The 18446-nt window shown below is 40.1% G+C and overlaps 1 protein-coding gene across 1 annotated transcript in view; it reads left to right on the forward strand.

Moving 5' to 3' along the window:
- LOC139710006 (lipoyl synthase, mitochondrial-like) overlaps positions 1-18446 on the forward strand; it is a 184180-nt gene that overhangs the window by 22807 nt on the left and 142927 nt on the right. Inside the window, exons 2-3 of the mRNA XM_071621957.1 lie at positions 10929-11125; positions 12530-12623. Of these exons, the coding sequence (XP_071478058.1) occupies positions 10929-11125; positions 12530-12623 (291 nt within the window). The remainder of the gene's footprint in view (positions 1-10928; positions 11126-12529; positions 12624-18446) is intronic.

The raw sequence follows: 18446 nt of genomic DNA on the forward strand, positions 1-18446 counted from the left end.
AAGGTCTGAAGTCCCATCCTGGTAGGAGTGTAATGCTGGCTTATTTTTGTGACATTGTGACCTTTTAACCCATGCTGTACAGCTATACATGGAGAAACAGCTTATTTTTCTGCTTTTCCTGAAAGTACTGAAGACACACTACAATATGGTGCGCTGTTTGCCAATAAATGTTCAGCCAGTTTTGAGTTTTGAGCCATTTTCAAATGCTGAGCAAATTAAGTGCAGCCGTTTTTCAGTATTTTCAGTGAGGTGTATCCTAATTTGACTACTTTAACCCGTTGAGGACGGACTGATTTTGCTACAACACGCATTTCCCATAGACACATGCCCGAGTATACTCGGGACTCGTCCTCAACGGGTTAAGGAATCTTTTTCCCCTTATTGAATATCCTTGTTTTTTTAACCATGAATTGTACATATGTAGAAATCTATTGTGTGAAAATTTTAGCAAATTTGAGCGATAGGAACTTGTTTTTTTATATTTTTACAAATTGCTGAGCATAAAAAAGTGCAATACAAGCCCATGTTATACTGCATGAAGGTCATATGATAAGTGTTCAGTGTTCATATTTCAATGCTTGTTCAATTTCTAAAGATATCATAAGCAAAAACATAGTATTTTGGCTTAATATGTCATTGTTTGAGTGTCACAGCTTTGATATCAACTCAAGTCATCATAAATCTCACATTCATTCTTCTATCTGTGTTTACAAATATGAGAATTGATCCAAACACTGTGCGCACATTCAAGGTCAAACTGTACAGATAATTTTTTGATGAAAAATATCATATCGTCCAAAGTACCAGCCCTAATTTCATAAAAATTTGTAATAACGGCCACTATATGTCTGTTACCTATTCCTGAAAGTTTCGCGTCTTCACCCTTTAACAAAAGTGAAATATGATAAAATATGTAAAAGTGGTTTTATTTGAATTCAAAATAATGCCTACAAAATTGATCATCCATTTCGAGAAGTAAAAATATGAAATTTATTCATATTTTGTGATATGTCATGGCTATGTGCTGGTGGTGAATGAAAGGGATATTTATCAGGAATATCTAACAGCAATATCAGATGAAAAAAACATTCTCCTTTTTTTTAATGAATTTTTCCAATATATTAGTCATTTCAATGTAATTCGACACCCCTAATTTAAATGCTAATTTATGCACAGTTTAATGCAAAATTTTGACTCTTTCTTTACATGAAATGAAAATTTGAACACTCAGCTACAACAAACAACAAAAAAAGCATTTTCACCAAGTTTTTTTCATTTTTGCCCTGTTACACAATTGCATACCCTGATTGTGCTATTGACCAGGACACATTTTCAACCCCCTTTGGCGCGTGTATCATAAAATATTACAGCCGAAGTAATTCATGAAATCATCACAATCCCGCTGATATTTGAGGTAGAAATAGGCGCAAAAAGGATCGTGAATTTGGCCGTGTCATATACCTTTTAAGAACGCATGTACGGAATGCGAAGAGATTATGGGGAGAAAAATAACACATTTTCAACCATTCTAGCTGGTGCGTGTATCACAAAAGATTACATCTGAAGTAATTCATGAAATTGCCACAATTTCGCTGATATTTGAGGTAAAAATAGATGCAAAAAGTATCATGAATTCGGCCGTAAGGAACATCTTTTAAGAACGCACTTACGAAATTCAAAGAATTTATCGGGGAAGAAATAAAGGACACATTTTCAACCCCTTTTGGCGCGTGTATCATAAAAGATCACAGCCTAAGTAATTCATGAAATCATCACAATCCCGCTGATATTTGATGTAGAAGTAGGCGCAAAAAGGATCGTGAATTCGGCCATGTCGTATACCTTTTAAGAACGCATGTACGGAATGCGAAGAGATTATGGGGAGAAAAATGAAAGCATTTTCAACCATTCTAGCTGGTGCGTGCATCACAAAAGATTACATCTGAAGTAATACATGAAATCGCCACAATTCCGCTGATATTTGAGGTAGAAATAGGCGCAAAAAAGTATCATGAATTCGGCCATGTGGAACATCTTTTAAGAACGCACTTACAAAATTCCAAGAGTTTATCGGGAAAAAATAAAGGACACATTTTCAACCCCTTTTCGCGCGTGCATCATAACAGATTACAGCCGAAGTAATTCATGAAATCGTCACAATCCCGCTGATATTTGAGGTAGAAATAGGCGCAAAAAGTCTCATGATTTTTGGCCGTGTGGTACATCTTTTAAGAACGCACTTACGAAATTCCGAGAGTTTATCGGGAAAAAATAAAGGACACAATTTTCAACCCCTTTTGCCACGTGCATCATAAGATATTACAGCCGAAGTGATTCATGAAATCGTCACAATCCCGTTAATATTTGAGGTAGAAATGGGCACAAAAAGGATTGCGAATTCGACCCTGCATGTCGTGTACCTTTCAAGAACGCATGCACAAATGCAAAGAGATTATCGGGAGAAATATAAAGAACCCCTTGTAGCGCGTGCATCAGAAAATATCACAGCTAAAATAATTCATTAAATCATCGCAATCCAACCAAGAGCAGGTGGTTACGCAGCAAATTCATGCGCCGATGTTTAGAAAAAGTCACAAACGCATTTGATACAATCTGATTTTGTTCATTATCATTTTACACTGTAATTCACAAACAAATATTCTATTTTTTTCATATTTTTTTGTAAATTTCTTGTGCAATAAATAATGCAAGTTTTTAAAAAAATATTAATCTGCAAAATGTACATGAGGGGGGTACATCCATAAAAAAAAACAAGAAAATAAGTTTGCAAGTCATTTAATGTTTTTTTAGTTTGTTGTTGTTGACCGGTAGATTTTCTGTTCGGACCGGTAAAAAATGGTAAAACGGGGCATTTACTGGTCCGACAGAGACAGGTCGGACCGGCAGAAAAAATGGATTAGTGTGCAGCCCTGCATAAATATGAATTCAGCTAACTCTCTCAGCTTTTGAGCATTTGACTTGAAGTTTGGCATTTATGTGGGTTGTGATATAATAGTTTTTCAAACTTCATTTTTTGCTAATCTCAAACATTGTGTTGCCATAGTAAAAACATTTTTTAATGAAAATCATAGAAATTGCCAATTTACTTTTCTTACTCACTCAGGTTTTGAGCACTTGACTTAAGATATGGCACATGTGACTATCGGTGAGCAAAATATACATGGTTTCTTTTTTTTTTTTTCAATAAAATGCGTAAAGTAATTGCTGGTAAAGCTAACTCCCTCAGTGTTAGGTGGGGTTACATGTATTAATCACATTGAGTGATAGTTCTATTTTTTTTTCTTCAAAACTGCATAGTCCAACTTTCTAAGTAAAGTGTACTTGGCAGGTATCTTTACCAGTGGGATGGAATGTGCAAATGGACACCATGCCTCCAGCTCTCAAAACTTTCCCCGCTCCAAGTTTTTGATATTCTCAGGTAAGAGTCTGCAAAAATGCATGGAAAGTGAACTCGTGATATTTGGGTGAGCGCGAGACCCCCGAGTCTCTTGTTTCCTTTACTGCTCTGTTGGATGTTTTGTTTCTGGGCATGATTCTGTGATGTCACTTGGGGAGAGGTTGATGCCCAGAGGATCAAGGAATATTAAAATGTCACTCACCAATGTGTACATATTTCTCCTTGAGCCTCTTTTATGCCATGGAACCTCAAACAATTTTGGCAAATGTATTGCTCTTATTTCTCTATGTTTCTGCTGATGTCTGACAAGTCTCTCTTGAGTTGACACAATTGTTTCTCTAGATCTCTCTATTTGTTGTCAATTTGCTGAGTGTCCATTTTAATGGTCTCGTATACTTGTTGCATCACAGGTTCTGGTATGAAGTCTGTCACTGCTTTTGTTAATACCTTCAGCACTTCTTCCAAAGAAAGGGCCTCTTTAATCTTTGACCTAGACCCCGTTTACAGTGCGGGGCTGGGCTCGGCCGCGACCGAGCCTGGCCTCAATTGCGTGGCCGAGCCTCGCAATTTTGTCCGTTTACACTGCTGTGCTCGGCCGCGCTTTTGATTCAAACCTTTCAATATTTTGTCATAGTGGCGCTCTGCTTGTAAACATACACAATTTGGTATTGTCTGGTTTTCAGACCCTTTGCCAAATGAATTCCGTGGCGACGAAGTCGACGTTCGGGCAAAGGCCTTTGCCGAAGGAAAGAATCCTTTGGAGGACAAAACCACCTTAAACTATACTAGTTTTCGACGTTGAGGGGGTTAATATCCTGAAAAGCAAAAGATACAGGCAGAGGGTTTGGAAGCCAGACTAAAATTGGCCGCGCAATTGGCCGCGCATTTGGCCCAGTTTGCGTTTACACCAAGAAAAGGCCGGCCGAGCCGCGGCCGAGACTACCTCCAGAGCGAGGCCAAATGCGAGGCCAATTTTGGCCTCGCATTTGGCCTTTTGCGCGTTTACACTGAAGCGGGGCTGGGCACGGCCGCGGCCAAGCCGGGGCTGGGCACGGCCGCGGCCAAGCCGCGGCCGAGCCTCGCACTGTAAACGGGGTCTAAATGGTCGGGGCAGGCTCAGTGTCCTTGTCCATTGAAAATCTTTTGGAGTTGCTAGGCCTACATTCTCATCATCTTTCTTCACAGTGCTCATCTTGTCATTCAATTTTTGACAAAATATTTCACAAATTTACTCATATAGATTTAAGTCAAATTCAGCTGTACTCAACTGTCCATCATGGGCGTAAATCACGGGGGGGGGGGGGGGGGGGGGGGGGGGATATATCCCCCCCCCCTGAAATGGAGGAGGGGGATGGCCTGTACAATCATCCCCCCCCCCCCCCCCCCCCCCGAAATTTAAAAAAAATGGACGAGGCAGAAATGTGATTGTATCCATTTTGACATATTGCATGACGTTCATGCAATCAGACAGGGAACAGAGCTGAACAGTATTCTATCTTGTAGGATAATGTATACATAATTTTCTCAAGCGCGCGCTCGCGAAGAAAGTAATATCGACATAAGGTATGGTCCAGACATTGACAACGTCAAAGAGCATAGGCTTACATGTAAACATGCTATGACGCGAGCAACTTGGGACCATCTGCAAATTATGTACGAAAACAAACAAAAAAAAAAAAACACCGCCATAATTGAACCCCCCCCCCCTCTATTTCCTGAATCATTCCTGAAACGATGATGACTGATACATCTATGGGCATACCCAGGAATGATCAGGGGCGTCGAATCTATCTCGGGGGGGGGGGGGGGGGGGGCAAAGGGGCATTTGCCCAGCCCCTACGGAAATGTTTGGGGCAGACAAATCATTTGTCCCCAAGCAATTCCCAAGATGAGGACAAATCTGGAACTTTCTTTATGAAAAATTGTCCAACTACCGCCAGAACTATGCACCAATCGTTGAATTGCAATCATAAATATGTAAAAGCTCCGCTACTGGGTCCCTTTCGATAGACTTTGTACACTTTTGAGATTGACGTATTTCCTTATCCTTATCAAAGAGTGTGCAGCAGATCTTTCACTTACAAAAGCTCCCTCATATGCAGAGGCATCGATGGAGGGGGAGGGGGATGGTTCCCCCATAACAGTATTGGGGACAAACATATCATTTTGCTCCTCCTCGTAACTCCCGAGATGTGGAAATGTTTTTATTTTTTTTGGATAGAAAGCTGTTTAAATATTTCACCCAAAGATGGCTGAATTTCAATTCTGAAAATACAAAATCTCCCTCGCGTAAGAGGGGGATAGGCCTAACCCCTTCCATACCCTCCCCGTTCAGTCCAAAAAAAAAAATACACTTTAGATTGACAGATCTTAAAATGTTTCATCTAAAGTGTGCACCAGGTCTGTTACTTCAGTTTTAAAAAATGCAAATGTTCTGTGGCTGGGAGGAGATATCTAAGTACTTTCAATTAACTGAGGGTTTCCTCCCCCCCCCCCCCCCCCTCCCCCTTTAAAAAAAAAATAGTATACACTTCTGGGATTGAAATTTTCCCAGATTGCATCATAAATGTGTTTACGATACATGTATATTTTCATCTGAATTCTAAAAATGCAAAAGCACCCTCGTATGCAGGAGCGTCGATCCTGGAGGACGGGGAGCGCGGACGGGGGGAGAGGGGAGGGGCAAACATATCATTATGATCCCCAATGATTCCCGAAATGAGGAAGATTTTCTTGCGTTTTTTTTTATAGAAAACTGGAAGGGTGGTGTTAGCGCTCGCCCACTCCTTCTCCCTGCTCGCCCGTCCCCCGCCCCTACGGGCATACAAGTAGACTGTGGTTACTCTTTGAACATTGACAGTTTTCTAAATATGCCACAAAATGTGTGCACCAAAACGTTTAAATGCAATAAGAAAATACAGAATCTCCCTCGTGTAGGAAGGGGGAATAGGGAATAGGGCTTATCCCCTCCCACCTTCTCTTATTGACAAATTTCCAGATATTCCAACAAAAGTGTGCACCATGATTGTTGAATTTCAGTTCTAAAACTGTAAAAAAAAAGCTTCCTCGAATATGGGAGATGTATCTTGCCATCCTCCCATTGCTTGGTCCCCTCTATAGACTTTGTATACTTTGGGGAATGACAATTTCCAAATTTTCCACAAAAAGTGTGCTTCAGATCGCTTTATTTCAGTTTTAATAACGCAAAAGCTCCGTCTTGTGTTCCCCCTCCCACACCCTCCCCCTACGCTCTACCTCACTAGACTTTGTACATATAACACAAAGATGGTGCACACTCGGAATAAGAGCTAAATTCCATGATTTTAACACTTCCCTGAAAAAGCCCTATTTATTTCTTCATTTTTTTTGGGGGGGGGGGGGCGCTGGAAAAAATTCCAAGTATTGCACCAAAAGGTTGCACCAGATCGCTGAATTTCAGGTCTGAAAATGCAAAATCACCTTCGTGTGGGAGGAAAAGTATGCCCCTTATCTTCATCCTCGTGTGCTTGCTTTTCTGTTTGAATTGCTTAACAGACAGCGTTCATGATAATTACTCATCGTAAAAATTAATGCAATTAGTTTATTCAAATAATACCATTTTATAGGCAAATTGTTCATTGTAATCTACATCAAAATATTCTGCTACCTTAAACAAGTGGGACTGTTTCAAGTCGATAAAATACCCAAACATGCATAAAATTGCACCATTTACAACATCAAAATGCAAAAAGTTCTCACCGTGGGAGGGGGGACACCCCCTCCCCCCCCCCCCCCCCCCAACTCGCTCTGCTCACTCAGGCTCAGTCCCGTTCATGATATTTAGTGTAAGAATTAATACAAGAAGTTAATTCAAATGATACCATTTTATAGCCAAATTGTTTTATATTAATCGACATCACAATATAATGCTACCTTAAACAAGTGGGACTGTTTCAAGTCGACAAAACGCGCAAAAACATGCATCAAATTGCACCATGTACAACATCAAAATGCAAAATGTTCTCACCATGGTAGGGGGAACACCCCCTCCCACACCCTCCCCCTCCCCCCCCCCCCCCCCACCCCTCCGCTCGCTCGGGTTCGGTCGTGTTTGTGATATTCAGTGTAAGAATTGATACAAGAATTTCATTTGAATAGTACCATATTATAGCCAAATTGTTTAGTAATAATCAACATAGAAATATATTAAGAAATATATTAAGTGGGACTGTTTCAAGTCGACAAACGCGAAAATCATGCATCAAACTGCACCATTTACAACATCAAAATGCAAAAAGTTCTCACCGTGCAAGGGGGGACACCCCACCCCATCCCCCTCGCTCGCTCCGCTTGCTCGGGCTCGATCGCGTTCATGACATTCAGTGGAAGAATTAATACAAGAAGTTTATTTAAATGATACCATTTAAGGCAAATTGTTCAATAATAATCTACGTTGAAAATATTCTGCTACCTTAAACAAGTGTGACTGGTTCAAGTCAATAAAACACGCAAAAACATACATCAAATTGCACCATTTACAACATCAAAATGCAGGGGGAACATCCCCCTCACCCTCCCCCTCCCCCCTTCCTTGTTTGCTCCGCTCGCTCGGGTTCGGTCGCGTTCATGATATTAAATATAAGAATTAGTACAAGAAGTTAATTCAAATGATACCATTTTATAGCCAAATTGTTTTAAAATAATCGACATTAAAATTAATTGCTACCTTAAACAAGTGGGACTGTTTCAAGTCGATAAAAAACGCAAAACATACATCAAATTGCACCATGTACAACATCAAAATGTAAAAAGTTCTCACCGTGGGAGGGGGAACACACCCTCCCCCTCCACCCCCCCCCCCCCCCCCTCGGTCGCGTTCATGATATTCAGTGTTAGAATTAATACAAGAAGTTTATCTAAATGATACCATTTTATACTGAAATTGTATAATAACCATCGTCGCACAGGCAGAGCAAGAGCTGAAATACCACGATGTAGTCATTCAGTCATCTATGAATATTTCTTTTTCATACTGTTTTTTGATAGGAAAAAAATCCCAAATTTCACCAAAAGTGTGCACCAGATCGCTGAATTTCAGGTCTGAAAATGCAAAATCTTCCTCGTTCTCACCGTGGGAGGGGGGACACCCCACCCCCTCCCCCTCGCTCGCTTTGCTTGCTCGGGCTAGGTCGCGTTCATGACATTCAGTGGAAGAATTAATACAAGAAGTTTATTTAAATGATACCATTTAAGGCAAATTGTTCAATGATAATCTACGTCGAAAATATTCTGCTACCTTAAACAAGTGGGACTGTTTCAAGTCGATAAAACATGCAAAAACATACATCAAATTGCACCATTTACAACATCAAAATGCAGGGGGAACATCCCCCTCCCCCTCCCACACCCTCCCCCTCCCCCCCCCCTTGCTCGCTTCGCTCGCTCGGGTTCGGTCGCGTTCATGATATTAAATATAAGAATTAGTACAAGAAGTTAATTCAAATGATACCATTTTATAGCCAAATTGTTTACTAAAATAATCGACATTAAAATCAATTGCTACCTTAAACAAGTGGGACTGTTTCAAGTCGATAAGAAACGCAAAAACTTACATCAAATTGCACCATGTACAACATCAAAAGGCAAAAAGTTCTCACCATGGGAGGGGGAACATTCCCCTCCCACACCCTCCCCTCTCTTGCTCGCTCCGCTCGCTCGGGTTCGGTCGCGTTCATGATATTAAATGTAAGAATTAACACAAGTGAATTCAAATGATACCATTTTATAGCCAAATTGTTTTAACATAATCGACATTAAAATATATTGCTACCTTAAACAAGTGGGACTGTTTCAAGTCGACAAAACGCGCAAAAACATGCATCAAATTGCACCATGTACAACATCAAAATGTAAACACCCCCTCCCACACCCTTCCCCTCCAACCCCCCCCCCCCCCCCCCCCCCCCCCCCCCCCCGCTCACTCCGCTCACTCAGGCTCGGTCGCGTTCATGATATTCAATGTTAGAATTAATACAAGAAGTTTATTTAAATGATACCATTTTATACTGAAATTGTATAATAACCATCGTCGCACAGGCGGAGCAAGAGCTGAAATACCACGATGTAGTCATTCAATTATCTATGAATATTTCTTTTTCATACTTGTTTTTTGATAGGAAAAAAATCCCAAATTTCACCAAAAGTGTGCACCAGATCGCTGAATTTCAGGTCTGAAAATGCAAAATCTTCCTCGTGTGGGAGGGGGGATACCCCCTCCCACACTCTCCCCCTGCTAGGTGACTCCGCTCCCTCGCACAGATATGCCAACTCCAAGTCCCTCTCCCACCCACCATCATTAACACGGAACGATGCCCCTGGGATGATTGCTTTATTGACTTAAATCAAGAAAATTGGAGTATACAATTGATAGCTACAGGAAAATATCTACTACATTATGACATACAAAGAAATGGATACCATATTACCATTTTATCAAATTTAATTGGGCATTCAGGGCTGCGCTACGTTTTTGAAAGGGGGGGTCAAAATTACCTGTCAGCCAAGAAAGAAAATCAAAATACAACAGAAACAACAACAAAAAATTCTTCATACTTTTAAGGTCTGATTTTCCGCCGAAAGTCGGCTGACAAGCAAAAAAAACCCCAAAAACAAAAACAAACAAAAACAAGAACAAAAAGTCTTCATATTTTTGCTGCCACTTTCCTCCCACTTTGCATGCAAAAGAGTGGGACATTCGATCCCTGTAAAGTGTGTGTGTGTGGGGGGGGGAACCAAGCTTCTCTCCCCCCCCCCCCCCCCCCCAAGGGCTGCGCCGGTCCAGTTATGGGCTTGTAATCGTGATGGTGACTATCGCCGATCATCCCCCCCCCCCCCCACTCCTCAGTACGGATTTACGCCGTTGCTGTCCATGACAGTCTTAGTAAGACTCCTCACCTGACTTGTGAATATCTTCAAGGTATACAGTCTCTACCAATCGATGTTCTAGTACTGAACACCAGGACATATTTTCAGTGAGTAGAAATGCATTTCCCATAGGCCTATGGGTCAAAGGTCAAGTGGAAATTATCAAGTTTCCAAATTCTTCTTGTCTCACATTGTCAAAATGTACTACAGACCTATGGGAGAATGATGCGATATGGCAGTGGCATACCAGTCACCATAGTGACATTTTTAGTTGTGTTTTGTAGTGTTAAGTATAATTTTTGGCATTTTGTATTTTATCTTACTTAAAAAAAAAACAACAAACAGCATGTGTACAACTGTTGTACTTCCTCAAATACTTAACACTTCGAGATGAGCTTCCCATGTCAGGTGACTCCCGTTGTACAAAGCAGCAATATTTTTTCTTTACCTACAATGTATACCCGTATTGAAACTTTTCTCCATTATGTGACATAATTGATTTGAGGTACATCATAAGTGACGTATCGCATCTTATGCATATGTGTAGGTTGATACCTTATGTATTCTAACTCGTCAATTGTTGTTAACCTTTTCTCTACCCTCCCAGAGAATTCCCCTTGCAACTGTTATTGGTAGCCAAGTATTACACCTCGACAAGAAGCCATATGGCACTCTGACAAAGGAGCAGAAAGACAAGATAGCAACAGGACCAGGTCTTGTGGACTTCATCGCAGGAGACTTCACTGTAGAGCCTGAAAGTCATAGCTATGATGGAAAGTTGAGGAAAGAAAAGGGAGTCAAAAGGTATGACTTTAATTCCTTTAAAATGTCATAAATTATTTCCTGCCTTCTTTTGATGTGGACTGATGATAGTTTTTGTTTTGTTCTGTGTTTATATGGCACCTTTCAACCTCACTGTGCTCAAAGAGATGTACATTTTTTTTTTTTTTTTTTTTTTTGCTGCACATTGTAGGCATTCAGCAATGGTGTACAGCTGTTATCTAATCCAATGTAGTGATTAGAAATATAATTTTGATGCTGGATACACAAACATATGCATAAAGTCCTAACGAGATGCAAATTGGTTTGGATGATATGACAATAACCACTCTAATACCCTGTTTAGAGTCCCCCCCCCCCCCCCCCCCCCCGGAAAAACAAACAAACAAACAAACAAACACGGCACAACCTCAGAGGTTGTCCTGTGTTCATGCCAGATGATGGGGACTCTAAACAGTCACGGCACAAAGCATAAAACATGAGTCTAGAGTGAGTCTGGTGTGAGTCTAGCATGAATGTTTTGCTAGATGGCCTAGCACAAGTCTAGCACAACATCTAGAGATTGTGCCATGTTAACACCAGACAAGGGGACTCTTAATGGTCTCGGTGTAAACAATGCATGAATATGGCAAACACTTCCAGTGACCTGCGCTGTTTGTGGTGGATTGTGCATACAGTATGTGCGTATTAGAAACTGCCTCCTTTCTTGAAGAGAAGTGCCCACCCACTGGTTTCCATAAACATGTATGCCGACCTTGCACTAAACAACACAAGGTGACTCTTAAAACAGGGGTCTCTCTCACCTCCCCCCTCCCCCCCCCCCCTGAGTTTTTTATAAAAGAATGGTTCATTTTCATCTGGCATGCCCTCTGGAGGTCCTCTTGAGGTCCTCCTAGACAGGGGGGACTCTATGGGGTATTAATTTGGCTGCTGTCTATATCCAGCCTAAACCATAATATAGGACTGAGTTTTAAAAATTACCATTTGCTCACATTTGATACCATGTCATTAGATGAATGAATCCCCATATCTTAATAACATACAAAACTTAGTAAATTACTGCAAAATAAAGATAGTGTATTGCTTTTGAATAAAAAAGATATCTTAGTCAGAAATTGATACCGGTACAAGTCTTTGTGTTGAATAAATAAGTGAACCAATTTTAGCTAAGTTAAACTCAGTCTGCTTTCCAATGATGAACATAAAAAGCTACATGCAAACTTAACAAAGTTAAAGGTTTCTCAGGCAAAAGTCAGAGTTACTGTATCAATAAATGGACCAAGTTCAGCTTGGTCAAACTCAGTCTGCTAATATTTACTGATTACATGCATTAGAAGGTAGAAGGGAAATCAATGTAGACTTCAGGGCAGTGAGAACTGCAACCTATTCAACTATTCAACAGGAAATATTTTTTCTTTTTTTTTGCAGATTGCGCCTACCTCCATGGTTGAAGACTGAAATACCAGTTGGCAAAAACTACACTGGTATAAAGGACAATCTGAGGAGCCTAAATCTCCATACAGTTAGTGCCTTTTATTGATTACCTTCAACTGTTTCTAAACTTTTACCTTGAAGTTAATTTGTGTGAAGTGAATCAGGTTTTTAAGGCCCCCATCTCACTAGGAAGGCGATCGTGGCGATCTGTGAAAATTTACAAATCGTGGTGCGATCGCCGTTCGTCTCCATTTTTGGCCTCCAAGGCAATTACACTACGGTTTCTCCATGCTCAACCTGCGCTGTAGGCGATAACGCCATGATGATAATGACTCTGCCACGTTGTTGCAGCATTTCCAGACCGACGAGACATGCTGCTTCTGCGATCAAACCGACTGTATTGCGATATAATTTGTACACTTATCAAGACCTTGCTACAACAGTGATACATTTACGCCGGCCTCATGCTACAATCTCAAGCGATCGGGGTATAAAATGGATTTCATGATTGAATTTCTTCAGTCAGATGTCAGTGTCACACCAACATGGATATGCAGAATATGGTTTCACCCTTACATCTTAGCATTGTAAAACACACCAGTTAGAACCTGATGTGAATTGCACTATTAGTTAAGTCATCAATTCAATTAAAACGGTAAAATGTGTATATAATATTAAAGAACCGACTTACGTGCAAACTACAAATCGTATCCTACAATGAGACAATTCTATGAAGATACATTTGAAAAGATTACAACTTAATTTACTTTCATTGACTTGCAATGGTATATGCCAAACAAACAATTTACTGTATACGCTATAACTTTCGCGTACATAAATTTTCACGAATTGCCACTGTCACACATTTTCGCGAGTGGTTAAATTCGCGATTGGGGGACCAGAGAAAATATGAAGTGGCAAAGAAAGTGTGAATTTTCAACTTACTAGCAAATAAGAATGATACTAGTTATACACTGCATGAAAAAAAACTTACCAAACTCTGCGAACTAGTAAGTTAGAATTCAACATTTTTGAAGTGGTTAAGTCCATCGCGCTAAATTTCTGACGAGTGGTCCCCTTGCCATAATGGATTGGCTCTCTACAGTATTCGTAAGTAGACGTGGATGTGCTGTATGTACGTAAACAAGCTTAGCCAGTATGGTCTGTTCGGTAAGCCATGACATGGTATACTAGTACTGAAATGTTCGTATCATCAAGGCAAGGGATTCATTTTGGAAGGTAATATTTTCGCGTGTTGTTGATTTCGCGAATAGCTCCCAACTCGCGAAATTCGCGAAAATAAAACCCCCGCGAAATATATAGCGTATACAGTAACAAACAGAGTAGATTCATACTGAGTGTACGTGGAAAGATGAAATTTATATGTTTTTTCTCCATGTCCACCTTCCTGGTCTGGTGCATCACTTTCTTTCCTTCATGGTTGGTTCCTGTTAAGTAATACTGTAAAAGTGGTAATTTTCATGGGCAATGGGGGCCGCTCTCGATGCGCTTGAATTACACTTTATGCGTTGCTACCCCGTCAGAGCTACGAATGTGGCGCTTTTAATGCACTCGTGAGGTGATTGTGATACGCTCTAAAACCACGGCGACCTCGCTACGGAAATATTGGACATGTTCAAAACTGGGCGGTGACCATGGCGATGGTGGCGACCCTCTGCGCTTCTGAACCACTCAAGATAGGATGGAGAAGATTTAAAGTGATCAAGCACAATCCACCCCTCTGTGTTGATTTTTTTAATGATATTAGCGGAATCGCCATCTAGTGAGATGGGGGTATAACTTCTGACAATGCATCTTTTAAGTTTGCATAGTGCCAATGCAATGACAGATCAAAGGAGAATGATGCCCAAATGTACGGTATGTGAATTGAGGAAATGCAGCGATATTTAGTTGAGCCATGGAGCTACGGGCTATTCATTTGTAGCTCCATGGTTGAACATGTTGTGCAGGTACAGTACACATTGGTATTAACTCAATAACACATTCCAGATATGAACAAACTCTGTTGCATTGTTCATTCTTGGTATGAAGTGATCTCGGTGGTCCAGTCATGCACTCCATTTTGATAATTACCATCATGATCTGTTAAAAAGTCATGGATTTTTACAGTTTTTGTACAGCCATTGATGGATGAGAAGACACTGACACTTTGTGATGTCACATGTATGGGTGAGAATACAGGAAAAATGTAAGAAAAATTTAACATTTATTCATTTTTGTAGCATAATGAAAGAGCACTTGCCTCTTTGAGAAAGCATCGATATGGGAAATAATGTCACCCTTGTGATTATGCTCGTATAGGGAATGGGTCCTTTTCTTGAGAAGAGATTGTGAAATTTTGTTTGTTTGTATCGTTTTCCATACATGACATCACAAAATATAAAAGTCTTCTTATCCAGCAACAGTTGCACAGAAATTGTACAATGGGTTGTCCAATTTTCCTCAAAAACTTTCACTGTTTTGTTCTGTTAATATTGATTGCATTCACTCAGGGAGTTGTTATAGATGAGGAAAGAACTTCAGCTCTCCTATGAAGTCATGCTCAGCACCGCCAAAACTATTCCCAATCATGATTTTACATGTGTAAACCCTATGGTTAATGTAAGCGTAACGTCAGTTACGTAATGTCAGTTACCGTCATGCCTTCACTGAAATTTGCATGGTGCTAACAGGAAATATCTAAAGTGCACATTATTTTGCACACCTGTTCCTAAGAACCTAGGTATATTGCCATATTAAACAATTAAAGGTTAGAAGTCAGGGACATGAGATATTTCCATTTAAATCTACACCATAATTTCCCATGTCCTTTTTCTGTTCAGTTACCGACACATTTTCACTTGCTATGTGATAAGAAATGCAGTTTGAGAGAAAAACTTTCCACCTATTTCTTCATTCTCATGAACTCATTCACCAATGCTAATTACAAGCCCAAGGTGCTTTCATTCACAAAACTACAATGTGAACAATTTCATGAAAATCCTTTCGCGTAACGTCAGTTACCGTGGAATTGCCCAGAAGTGAAACAAAAAGTGAACGGCAACACTAGGCAGCACTAACTTCCAACATGAAAATAGATACAATACGGAACATGGTTTGAACCTTAGCTGAAGCGCACATTGCCACACAAATTGTGCAACATGCGATCGGAAACTCACTTGTCACTAGTGCTTGTAGTAGATATGACAGCAGGTTTACTCAAAAGACAACAGAAGAAAGGAAAGGAGCGGTCATAAATGACGGTCATAAATGACCAATATTCAAATGATACACTGAACTAAATGTCAAAATTGCACCAAACTAAGTAAAAAGTGATTGTTTGTTTGTTTACCACACAATGCAACACATGCACTGCTTGAAAACAAATTCAACAACAGTAAGCTTGACCCTTGCCATCTTTCTGCCTTCGAAAGGGTCCCAAATGATGAAATTTACAAGACAAATTAACTGCCATGAAAACGTGATTTGTAAAGATGTGGATGCGAATGCGCCACCTACTCCTGTGACGTGTACATACACAGGCATAGCGTGTGAATGCCATCGGATAATACGTGCGCCGTACTCACGAAACCAGCAAGCTTGCAATTATCGTATCTGCCATCTTGAGAGACGTACGGGTAAACAAACCCAAGTGAAACGCATTGTGTGTTCGGCTCCATACACTGAGTTCTGAGGAAGGTGCGTGGGATATTTGACACCCTCGGTGAGCCAATCAGAAGCCGCTGTGGTTGCTAGAGGCGGAGCTTTATCTCAATTGGCACCATCATACGGATGGGTGATTCTCAACTGGCATCGCCGCTCGGTATTATCTTCGAACAAGAGGTGTATCTTCAAAGCCCGTTTTCTCACAATTTTGTCAGGCTAACAAATAAAAAAGAACATGTTTTTATATCAATGTAAAGCTTAGGAAATGGGCAATATGAATCAATGAATAAATGAATTTTCAAAATTCCTGACTTTTGCTTGAAACCGTTGTCGCCGGTCACATATTGTATAAAATGCATTAGTTAAGTTTTTTCTAAACACTGGCACAAATAGAGCAACATGCATGCGTTGTTTACCGCAACTTGCTGGGTATTTTACGCCAAGCGGTACTACGATGATTTTCATGACAAAAATGTTGAATGATGTTTGCGAAAATTTCTCGGCATTTTGTACACTCGTTCTTGAAAGATGCGCAACAGATTAAATTTGGGAGATCGTGATCCTTTTAATTTTATACATTTTCTACCAGACCATTCTGAAAGAATGAAAATCTTCATTGTGAAATGCAGTCTTGAATCATGATGAACAAAATCAGATCTATCAAAACTGTTAAATGCATATTTTACTTTTCCGGAACACCAGCTCGAGTAGATTAACATGCGTTACTCATTTTTTTTTTTTTTCTTACACTACATTGTATTATTACCTGGCGGAATCCCGATGATTTCATTAATTATTCCAGCTTTTTATATGTACTGTATGTACATTCTAATGTTTACTAACAAGCAAACAAGTGGAAGTTGGAAGTTAAAATGGAAAGGATATATAATGATTAGCTGCACGTGCATTCCAAAAACATATTTTCCATTTTTGGCCACAAGTGTCATTGATGAAAAGGTTTTTAATGCATACTTTTTTTTCCACATTTCTATGTGGTTTAAGCTAATATCACGTATGTGTATCTCAAAGGGGGGATGAAATCATTACGTTAATTACATTACTGTATTTGCCGAATATTTCACGAGGCTTTTATTTTCGCGAATTTCGAGAGTGGGAGGCTATTTGGAAATTTAAAAACGTGCGAAAATATTAACTCTCATTATGACATAAGTGATGTGCACACATACATTCTTCTTTCAGTACTGTACTCCACAATCACAAATGTAACCACTCACAAATTGTTGGGGAGTCCTGAGTCACCAAAAATTAGACTCGGGATATGTATTAAAAGGGGACTGTACCAGTATTATATTTTTTGATATGCTGTTCCTATAATTCCGAAAGATCAAGCTGTGCAAGTAAAAGCGGGATTTCATCACAAATTAGTCCGCAATTTCAAATTCAAAATGACTCTTTTTTTGGTGCTATTTACACTGTATGCTAATGAGCTGACGAGCCTAAATGTCACGATGTATCAGGTGCACAACTACCATACTGATTACAAGCGCTCATGTTTGCGTGCGTTAATTCGTACCGAGTAGCAGACAACACTTAGGCCTAATTTAGCCAGCAGGCAGCGCTTGTGTACTGTCCTATCCATGTAGATATCCCAAATTTGACTGAGCCAAATTGCACCAAAATTAAAGGATATACACCTGTACTTCTAAGCATATTTCAAAGTACCGTAAAGTCCCGTGTATACGACGCACCTTTTTTTCGTCGAAAAACATGAAAAATCGGGGGTGCGTCTTATACACAGGTACAGTCGAATCACGAAAAAAAATCTGTCACGTACACCCAATTTTATAAGGTCAACTTGGGGCCATGTATGCCCATCGACGTTCGGAGGGTAAGCAATCACTAAAACTTACGGATATATGAGCGATCTTTCAATCTGGACACACACAACAGCTGTAAAAACGGGATAAACGATACATCGGCCTTGTGTACCGTAGACGTAGTTACGATGACCGATGTATCAATCTGGCCATAGACAACATGCAGCTGTATTACGTGATGCGATGTAAACCTACCGGGTACCGATGTATATCAGTCTACCAAGCTACCAACAGCCAACCTAGTAGCTGAAATACGCGATGTACAGGTATCATTACTAAATTGCCGATACCGTGAAACTTATCGATGTACTAATATCAATCTGGCCATAGACAAAAGCCGTAAAATACGGAGTAGGATCGACACTGTGTCACCGTAATGTGAACGATGTGTGAAGCATGTACAAATG

This window comes from Diadema antillarum, unplaced genomic scaffold (genome assembly GCF_040938485.1).
Source record: "Diadema antillarum isolate AM-2024a unplaced genomic scaffold, OU_Dant_1.0 seq00001488_RagTag, whole genome shotgun sequence".
Taxonomy (NCBI): domain Eukaryota; kingdom Metazoa; phylum Echinodermata; class Echinoidea; order Diadematoida; family Diadematidae; genus Diadema; species Diadema antillarum.